Source organism: Oncorhynchus nerka, linkage group LG6, assembly GCF_034236695.1.
Source record: "Oncorhynchus nerka isolate Pitt River linkage group LG6, Oner_Uvic_2.0, whole genome shotgun sequence".
NCBI lineage: Eukaryota > Metazoa > Chordata > Actinopteri > Salmoniformes > Salmonidae > Oncorhynchus > Oncorhynchus nerka.
Genome location: NC_088401.1, coordinates 80074026 through 80084777, shown reverse-complemented (window position 1 = coordinate 80084777; position 10752 = coordinate 80074026). Strand labels below are relative to the sequence as shown.

At 50.0% G+C, this 10752-nt stretch overlaps 1 protein-coding gene across 1 annotated transcript in view; it reads left to right on the top strand.

Annotated features, from left to right (window-relative positions):
• LOC115130985 (neuroligin-3-like) overlaps positions 1-10752 on the top strand; it is a 329210-nt gene that overhangs the window by 279159 nt on the left and 39299 nt on the right. The window contains exons 4-5 of the mRNA XM_065019921.1: positions 2777-3042; positions 3174-3697. Coding sequence (XP_064875993.1) covers positions 2777-3042; positions 3174-3697 — 790 coding nt within the window. The remainder of the gene's footprint in view (positions 1-2776; positions 3043-3173; positions 3698-10752) is intronic.

Below are 10752 nucleotides of genomic sequence, written 5' to 3'. Positions count from 1 at the left end.
GCCACAAAAAGACCAGCTGACATCATAACAGTGATTCTCTCGTTGACACAGTTGTGAGTGTTGACAAGGACAAGGCTGGAGATCACTCTGTCATGCTGATTGAGTTCGAATAACAGACTGGAAGCTTCAAAAGGAGGGTGGTGCTTGGAATCATTGTTCTTCCTCTGTCAACCATAGTTACCTGCAAGGAAACACGTGCCGTCATCATTGCTTTGCACAAAAAGGGCTTCACAGGCAAGGAAATTGCTGCCATTAAGATTGTACCTAAATCAACCATTTATCGGATCATCAAGAACTTCAAGGAGAGCGGTTCAATTGTTGTGAAGAAGACTTCAGGGCACCCAAGAAAGTCCAGCAAGAGCCAGGACCATCTCCTAAAGTTGATTCAGCTGCGGGATCGGGGCACCACCAGTACAGAGCTTGCTCAGGAACGGCAGCAGGCAGGTGTGAGTGCATCTGCACGCACTGTGAGGCAAAGACTTTTGGAGGATGGCCTGGTGTCAAGAAGGGCAGCAAAGAAGCCACTTCTCTCCAGGAAAAACATCAGGGACAGACTGATATTCTGCAAAAGGTACAGGGATTGGACTGTTGAGGACTGGGGTAAAGTAATTTTCTCTGATGAATCCCCTTTTTGATTGTTTGGGGCATTCAGAAAAAAGCTTGTCAGGAGAAGACAAGGTGAGCGCTACCATCAGTCCTGTGTCATGCCAACAGTAAAGCAACCTGAGACCATTCATGTGTGGGGTTGCTTCTCAGCCAAGGGTGTGGGCTCACTCACAATTTTGCCTAAGAACACAGCCATGAATAAAGAATGGTACCAACACATCCTCCGAGAGCAACTTCTCCCAACCATCCAGGAACAGTTTGATGACGAACAATGCCTTTTCCAGCATGATGGAGCACCTTTCCATAAGGCAAAAGTGATAACTAAGTGGCTCGGGGAACAAAACATCAATATTTTGGGTCCATGGCCAGGAAACTCCCCAGACCTTAATTCCATTGAGAACTTGTGGCCAATCCTCAAGAGGCGGGTGGACAAACAAAAATCCACAAATTCTGACAAATTCCAAGCATTGGTTATGCAAGAATGGGCTGCCATCAGTCAGGATGTAGCCCAGAAGATAATTGACAGCATGCCAGGGCGGATTGCAGAGGTCTTGAAAAAGAAGGGTCAACACTGCAAATATTGACTCTTGGCATGAACTTCATGTAATTGTCAATAAAAGCCTTTGACACTTATGAAATGCTTGTAATTATACTTCAGTATTCCATAGTAACATCTGACAAAAATATCTAAAGACACTGAAGCAGCAAACTTTGTGGAAATTAATATTTGTGTCATTCTCAAAACTTTTGGCCACGACTGTACAGTTGAAGTTGGAAGTTTACATACACTTAGGTTGGAGTCATTAAAACACCTTTTTCAACCACTCCACAAATTTCTTGTTAACAAACTATAGTTTTGGCAAGTCGGTTAGGACATCTACCCACTGGGAATGTAATGAAAGAAATAAAAGCTGAAATAAATCATTCTCTCTACTATTATTCTGAAATTTCACATTCTTAAAATAAAGTGGTGATCCTAACTGACCTAAAACAGGGATTTTTACTAGGATTAAATGTCAGTAATTGTGGCTAAGGTGTATGTAAACCTCCGACTTCAACTGTACACACACATACACCACACCTACACACACACCTACACACGCACACACACATACATCATACAAACATAGACATACCGCACACACACACACTGACTCACACACACACACACACACACACACACACACACACACACACACAACACACTGCACACACATACTACACACAAACACACTGCACACACATACCACACACACACATATCGCACCTGAGTTGGCAGACTGAGGTATTATGTGAGAAATATGAAAAGTGAAAGTGTTATTACTGATGACTTCTTAGGTAGGTAGTTGTGTGGGAAGACTCAGCGAAGGTCACAGGTCAAGAAAATAGAACTAAAACCAATAAACTGGGTGGGTTGTGTAACCTCCACATCTCAGCCTGTCACGCTGGATAAAACAGAGGAACAGAGGAACAGCTCAGCGAGCATCTCCATGGGTACGTTATTATTCAGGGATGTTTGACAGCCATCGAATTATTACTGTGTATGTGAGTCCAGTTTCATGAGGTGTATAGATGTCCTGTCTAGCAGCTGGTTCTGCCAGACACACATACTGATTCCCAAATTATACCCCGGTCCCTATATAGTACCCTACTTTTGATCAGGGTCCATGGCTCTTTTAATAGGGAATAGGGTGCCATTTGGGTATCACCCCTGCCAGTAGGGCAGATTACTAGGTTAAAGAGATGAATGTTTCTGTCACACACACACACACACACGTACTCACACACGCACTCACACACACGCACTCACACACACAGACACACACATACACTCATTTCTGTCATCTCTGTCTGTCTGTCTGTCTGTCTGTCTGTCTGTCTGTCTGTCTGTCTGTCTGTCTGTCTGTCTGTCTGTCTGTCTGTCTGTCTGTCTGTCTGTCTGTCTGTCTGTCCTCTCGTTACTACACATATAACACTGAGATGTTTTATCTATCTGGGTTGGGTCGACAGGAAGGATTCATGAGCTCATTATCTGTCTGTATGTTTCCGTATAGGGGCCACTTCTGTATGTATTCTGTATGTCTCCAGCTCCATTCTTCTCCAGTTTCTTTCATAGCGTACAGAGAAAATAACCACTGCTCTCTCTCTCTCTCTGTCATCCTCTCTCCAGGTCTGTTCCACCGTGCCATCATCCAGAGTGGCTCTGCCCTGTCCAGCTGGGCGGTCAACTACCAGCCTGTGAAATACACCCGTCTGCTGTCTGAGAAGGTGGGCTGTAACGTTCTGGATACCCTGGACATGGTGGACTGTCTGAGGAAGAAGAGTGCCAGGGAGCTGGTTGAGCAGGACATCCAGCCAGCACGGTACCATGTGGCCTTCGGACCGGTTATAGACGGAGACGTCATACCTGATGATCCAGAGATCCTCATGGAGCAGGTGGGAGACCGCTGGGATAGTTTTGACTTTGTTTATGAAATAACATACACACACAAACATGCCCATAGTGGTAATGAAGTCAACAGTCAAAGAAAATAATGCATTTTCAACACGTTGTTATTTCCACACAGGGAGAGTTCCTGAATTATGACATCATGCTGGGAATCAACCAGGGGGAGGGGCTTCGCTTTGTTGACAACGTGGTCGACTCAGAGGACGGCATCTCCGGCAACGACTTTGACTTCTCAGTGTCGGACTTCGTTGACAGCCTCTACGGTTACCCAGAAGGCAAAGACACTCTGAGAGAAACCATCAAGTTCATGTACACGGACTGGGCGGACCGTGAAAACCCAGAGACACGACGTAAGACGCTGGTCGCCCTGTTCACCGACCACCAGTGGGTGGAGCCGTCCGTGGTGACGGCGGACCTCCACGCCCGTTACGGCTCGCCAACGTACTTCTACGCCTTCTACCACCACTGCCAGAGTCTGATGAAGCCGGCCTGGTCGGACGCAGCCCACGGGGACGAGGTTCCCTACGTGTTTGGGATCCCCATGATCGGACCTACAGACCTGTTCCCCTGTAACTTCTCCAAGAACGACATCATGCTCAGCGCCGTGGTGATGACATACTGGACCAACTTCGCCAAGACCGGGTAAAGTTGTCCTGCTTTAGTACTTTAACATCTTAACCTACGGGGTCTGGACTGCTTCTGGTTTTCTGTTCTACTTGATAATTAATGGCATCTACCTGGTGTGCCAGGTCTAAATCAGTCCCTGATTAGAGGGGAGTCATCCACCTGGTGTCCCAGGTCTAAATCAGTCCCTGATAAAAGGGGAATCATCCACCTGGTGTCCCAGGTCTAAATCAGTCCCTGATTAGAGGATGTCTGGGATGTCTGGGATGTCTGGGGTATCTGGGGTGTCTGGGATGTCTGGGATGTCAGTGGTATCTTGGGTGTCTGGGATGTCAGTGGTATCTGGGGTATCTGGGATGTCTGGGATGTCTGGGATGTCAGTGGTATCTTGGGTGTCTGGGATGTCAGTGGTATCTGGGGTATCTGGGATGTCTGGGGTATCTGGGGTGTCTCGGTTGTCTGGGATGTTTGGGGTATCTGGGATGTCAGTGGTATCTGGGGTATCTGGGATGTCTGGGATGTCTGGGGTATCTGGGATGTCAGTGGTATCTGGGGTATCTGGGATGTCTGGGGTATCTGGGATGTCAGTGGTATATGGGGTATCTGGGGTGTCTGGGATGTCTGGGGTATCTGGGATGTCAGTGGTATATGGGGTATCTGGGATGTCAGTGGTATATGGGGTATCTGGGGTATCTGGGGTGTCTGGGATGTCTGGGGTATCTGGGGTGTCTGGGGTGTCTGGGGTGTCTGGGATGTCAGTGGTATATGGGGTATCTGGGGTATCTGGGGTGTCTGGGGTGTCTGGGATGTCAGTGGTATATGGGGTATCTGGGGTATCTGGGGTGTCTGGGATGTCTGGGATGTCAGTGGTATATGGGGTATCTGGGGTATCTGGGGTATCTGGGGTATCTGGGGTGTCTGGGATGTCTGGGGTATCTGGGGTGTCTGGGGTGTCTGGGGTGTCTGGGATGTCAGTGGTATATGGGGTATCTGGGGTATCTGGGGTGTCTGGGGTGTCTGGGATGTCAGTGGTATATGGGGTATCTGGGGTATCTGGGGTGTCTGGGGTGTCTGGGATGTCTGGGATGTCAGTGGTATATGGGGTGTCTGGGATGTCAGTGGTATATGGGGTATCTGGGGTATCTGGGGTATCTGGGGTTTCTGGGATGTCTGGGATATCTGGGGTGTCTGGGGTGTCTGGGATGTCAGTGGTATATGGGGTATCTGGGGTTTCTGGGATGTCTGGGATGTCTGGGGTGTCTGGGGTTTCTGGGGTATCTGGGTTGTCTGGGGTGTCTGGGGTGTCTGGGATGTCTGGGGTATCTGGGGTGTCTGGGGTGTCTGGGGTGTCTGGGATGTCTGGGGTATCTGGGGTGTCTGGGGTGTCTGGGGTGTCTGGGATGTCTGGGGTATCTGGGGTGTCTGGGGTTTCTGGGATGTCTGGGGTATCTGGGGTATCTGGGGTGTCTGTCGTGTCTGGGATGTCTGGGGTTTCTGGGGTATCTGGGTTGTCTGGGGTGTCTGGGGTGTCTGGGATGTCTGGGGTATCTGGGGTGTCTGGGGTGTCTGGGGTTTCTGGGATGTCTGGGGTATCTGGGGTGTCTGGGGTGTCTGGGGTTTCTGGGATGTCTGGGGTATCTGGGGTGTCTGGGGTTTCTGGGATGTCTGGGGTATCTGTGGTGTCTGGGGTGTCTGGGGTGTCTGGGGTGTCTGGGGTATCTGGGGTGTCTGGGGTGTCTGGGGTTTCTGGGATGTCTATACACACACACACACATATCACACAGCGGTATTGATCCTCTACTCCTCTCCACTCAGTCAGTCGAGAAGCTCTGCCCCTGTGGATCACCCCCCCCACAAACACACACACACACACACACACACACACACACACACACACACACACACACACACACGCGCGCGCACACACACACACACACACACACACACACACACACACACACAACACAAAGCAGCTCAATTTGGTTGCCTCCTACTGGTAGTCAGTTGTGATATCTGAAATGTAAGTTGACAATGCCCATTACCAGATACATATTGATCTGGAGGAAGGATGGGCGGACGGGCTGTATTCATCCAATGCTTCCTGGTATTTACCAGTCTCTCTGCTCTGCTCTACTCTCTCCTCTTCTCTCCTCTCCTCTCTGCTCTCCTTTCTGCTCTGCTCTGCTCTCTCCTCTCTCCTCTCCTCTCTCCTCTCCTCTCTGCTCTCTCCGCACTCCTCTCTGCTCTCCTCTCTCCTCTCTCCTCTCTCCTCTCTCCTCTCTCCTCTCTGCTCTCTGCTCTGTGCTCTGTGCTCTGTGCTCTGTGCTCTGCTCTGCTCTCTCCTCTTCTCTCCTCTCTCTGCTCTGCTCTCCTCTCTCCTCTCTGCTTTCTGCTCTCCTCTGCTCTATCCTCTCTGCTCTCCTCTCTGCTCTCTCCTCTCTGCTCTCTGCTCTCTGCTCTCTGCTCTCTGCTCTCTGCTCTCCTCTCCTCTCTCCTCTTTCATCTCCTCTCTCCTCTCTGCTCTCCTCTGCTCTACTCTCTGCTCTCCTCTCTGCTCTCCTCTCGACTCTCTTCTCTTCTCTCTCCTCTCTCCTCTCTCCTCCCTGCTCTCCTCTGCTCTCCTCTCTGCTCTCCTCAGTCCTCTCTCCTCTCTCCTCTCTGCTCTCCTCTCTGCTCTCTCCTCTCTGCTCTCCTCTCTGCTCTCTCCTCTGTCCTCTATCCTCTCTCATCTCTGATCTCTGCTCTCAGCTCTCTGTTCTCTGCTCTCTGCTCACTGCTCTCTGATCTCTGCTCTCTGCTCTCCTCTCCTCTCTCCTCTCTCCTCTCTCCTCTCTGCTCTCCTCTCTGCTCTCCTCTCGACTGTCCTCTCTCTGCTCTCCTCTCTGCTCTCTCCTCTCTCCTCTCTCTTCTCTCTGCTCTCCTCTCTGCTCTCCTCTCGACTCTCCTCTCTCTGCTCTCCTCTCTGCTCTCTCCTCTCTCCTCTCTCCTCTCTCCTCTCTGCTCTCCTCTGCTCTACTCTCTGCTCTCCTCTCTGCTCTCCTCTCGACTCTCTTCTCTTCTCTCTCCTCTCTCCTCTCTCCTCCCTGCTCTCCTCTGCTCTCCTCTCTGCTCTCCTCAGTCCTCTCTCCTCTCTGATCTCCTCTCTGCTCTCTCCTCTCTGCTCTCTCCTCTCTGCTCTCCTCTCTGCTCTCTCCTCTGTCCTCTCTCCTCTCTCCTCTCTGCTCTCTGCTCTCAGCTCTCTGCTCTCTGCTCTCTGCTCTCTGCTCTCCTCTCCTCTCTCCTCTCTCCTCTCTGCTCTCCTCTCGACTGTCCTCTCTCTGCTCTCCTCTCTGCTCTCTCCTCTCTCCTCTCTCTTCTCTCTTCTCTCCTCTCTGCTCTCCTCTCGACTCTCCTCTCTCTGCTCTCCTCTCTGCTCTCTCCTCTCTCCTCTCTCCTCTCTCCTCTCTCCTCTCTCCTCTCTGCTCTCCTCAGTCCTCTCTCCTCTCTCTGCTCTCCTCTCTGCTCTCCTCTCGACTCTCTTCTCTTCTCTCTCCTCTCTCCTCTCTCCTCTCTGCTCTCCACTGCTCTCCTCTCTGCTCTCCTCAGTCCTCTCTCCTCTCTCCTCTCTCCTCTCTCCTCTCTGCTCTCCTCTCTGCTCTCTCCTCTCTCCTCTCTCCTCTCTCCTCTCTCCTCTCCTCTCTCCTCTCTCCTCTCTCCTCTCTCCTCTCTCCTCTCTGCTCTCCTCTGCTCTCCTCTCTGTTCTCCTCTCTCCTCTCTCCTCTCTCCTCTCCTCTCTGCTCTCCTCTCTGCTCTCTCCTCTCTGCTCTCCTCTCTGCTCTCTCCTCTCTCCTCTCTCCTCTCTCCTCTCTGCTCTCCTCTCTGCTCTCTCCTCTCTCCTCTCTCCTCTCTGCTCTCCTCTCTGCTCTCTCCTCTCTCCTCTCTCCTCTCTGCTCTCTGCTCTCTCCTCTCTCCTCTCTCCTCTCTCCTCTCTGCTCTCCTCTCTGCTCTCCTCTCTGCTCTCTCCTCTCTCCTCTCCTCTCTCCTCTCTCCTCTCTCCTCTCTCCTCTCCTCTCTGCTCTCTCCTCTCTGCTCTCTCCTCTCCTCTCTCCTCTCTCCTCCCTCCTCTCTCCTCTCCTCTCTGCTCTCCTCTCTCCAGACGTCTTGTTGTCTGTGTCTGTGTGTGTTCATGTGTGTGTGTCAGGCATTGACCCACTGGGCATGGTGATCTGTCTCTGAGGAGAACAGGGTCTGAACTGACTAACAGACATGTTGATCTGTCTCTGAGGACAACAGGGTCTGAACTGACTAACAGACATGTTGATCTGAGGAGAACAGGGTCTGAACTGACTAACAGACATGATGATCTGAGGAGAACAGGGTCTGAACTGACTAACAGACATGATGATCTGTCTCTGAGGAGAACAGGGTCTGAACTGACTAACAGACATGTTGATCTGTCTCTGAGGAGAACAGGGTCTGAACTGACTAACAGACATGTTGATCTGTCTCTGAGGAGAACAGGGTCTGAACTGACTAACAGACATGTTGATCTGTCTCTGAGGAGAACAGGGTCTGAACTGACTAACAGACATGTTGATCTGTCTCTGAGGAGAACAGGGTCTGAACTGACTAACAGACATGATGATCTGAGGAGAACAGGGTCTGAACTGACTAACAGACATGTTGATCTGAGGAGAACAGGGTCTGAACTGACTAACAGACATGATGATCTGTCTCTGAGGAGAACAGGGTCTGAACTGACTAACAGACATGTTGATCTGAGGAGAACAGGGTCTGAACTGACTAACAGACATGATGATCTGTCTCTGAGGAGAACAGGGTCTGAACTGACTAACAGACATGTTGATCTGTCTCTGAGGACAACAGGGTCTGAACTGACTAACAGACATGTTGATCTGAGGAGAACAGGGTCTGAACTGACTAACAGACATGATGATCTGTCTCTGAGGAGAACAGGGTCTGAACTGACTAACAGACATGTTGATCTGTCTCTGAGGAGAACAGGGTCTGAACTGACTAACAGACATGATGATCTGTCTCTGAGGAGAACAGGGTCTGAACTGACTAACAGACATGTTGATCTGTCTCTGAGGAGAACAGGGTCTGAACTGACTAACAGACATGTTGATCTGAGGAGAACAGGGTCTGAACGGACTAACAGACATGATGATCTGTCTCTGAGGAGAACAGGGTCTGAACTGACTAACAGACATGATGATCTGAGGAGAACAGGGTCTGAACTGACTAACAGACATGATGATCTGTCTCTGAGGAGAACAGGGTCTGAACTGACTAACAGACATGTTGATCTGAGGAGAACAGGGTCTGAACTGACTAACAGACATGTTGATATGTCTCTGAGGAGAACAGGGTCTGAACTGACTAACAGACATGTTGATCTGTCTCTGAGGAGAACAGGGTCTGAACGGACTAACAGACATGATGATCTGTCTCTGAGGACAACAGGGCCCGAACTGACTAACAGACATGTTGATCTGAGGAGAACAGGGTCTGAACTGACTAACAGACATGTTGATATGTCTCTGAGGAGAACAGGGTCTGAACTGACTAACAGACATGTTGATCTGAGGAGAACAGGGTCTGAACTGACTAACAGACATGTTGATCTGTCTCTGAGGAGAACAGGGTCTGAACTGACTAACAGACATGATGATCTGAGGAGAACAGGGTCTGAACTGACTAACAGACATGATGATCTGTCTCTGAGGAGAACAGGGTCTGAACTGACTAACAGACATGATGATCTGAGGAGAACAGGGTCTGAACTGACCAACAGACACCCTCTGACTACAGACTGTTACTGACCCTCTGACTACAGACTGTTACTGACCCTCTGACTACAGACTGTTACTGATCCTCTGACTACAGACTGTTACTGACCGTCTGACTACAGACTGTTACTGACCGTCTGACTACAGACTGTTACTGACCGTCTGACTACACCCCTGTTACTGACCCTCTGACTACAGACTGTTACTGACCCTCTGACTACAGACTGTTACTGACCCTCTGACTACAGACTGTTACTGACCCTCTGACTACAGACTGTTACTGACCCTCTGACTACAGACCTGTTACTGACCCTCTGACTACAGACTGTTACTGACCCTCTGACTACAGACTACTGACCGTCTGACTACACCCCTGTTACTGACCCTCTGACTACAGACTGTTACTGACCCTCTGACTACAGACTGTTACTGACCCTCTGACTACAGACTGTTACTGACCCTCTGACTACAGACTGTTACTGACCCTCTGACTACAGACTACTGACCATCTGACTACAGACTGTTACTGACCCTCTGACTACAGACTGTTACTGGCCCTCTGACTACAGACTGTTACTGACCCTCTGACTACAGACTGTTACTGACCCTCTGACTACAGACTGTTACTGACCCTCTGACTACAGACTGTTACTGACCGTCTGACTACACCCCTGTTACTGACCCTCTGACTACAGACTGTTACTGACCGTCTGACTACACCCCTGTTACTGACCGTCTGACTACAGACTGTTACTGACCCTCTGACTACAGACTGTTACTGACAGTCTGACTACACCCCTGTTACTGACCGTCTGACTACAGACTGTTACTGACCCTCTGACTACACCCCTGTTTACTGACCCTCTGACTACAGACTGTTACTGACCCTCTGACTACAGACTGTTACTGACCCTCTGACTACACCCCTGTTACTGACCCTCTGACTACAGACTGTTACTGACCCTCTGACCTGTTACTGACTACAGACTGTTACTGACCCTCTGACAACAGACTACTGACCCTCTGACTACAGACTGTTACTGACCCTCTGACAACAGACTGTTACTGACTCAATTAAATTAACTTTATTGGTATACCGTAACAATGTACATATTGCCAAAGCTTACTTTGGATATTTACAATATTAAAATAATAAGAATCAAAATTGTCAACGGGACAACAGGTATGGCCCAGGTCAGGTATGACCCAGGTCAGGTATGGCCCAGGTCAGGTATGACCCAGGTCAGGTATGACCCAGGTCAGGTATGGCCCAGGTCAGCT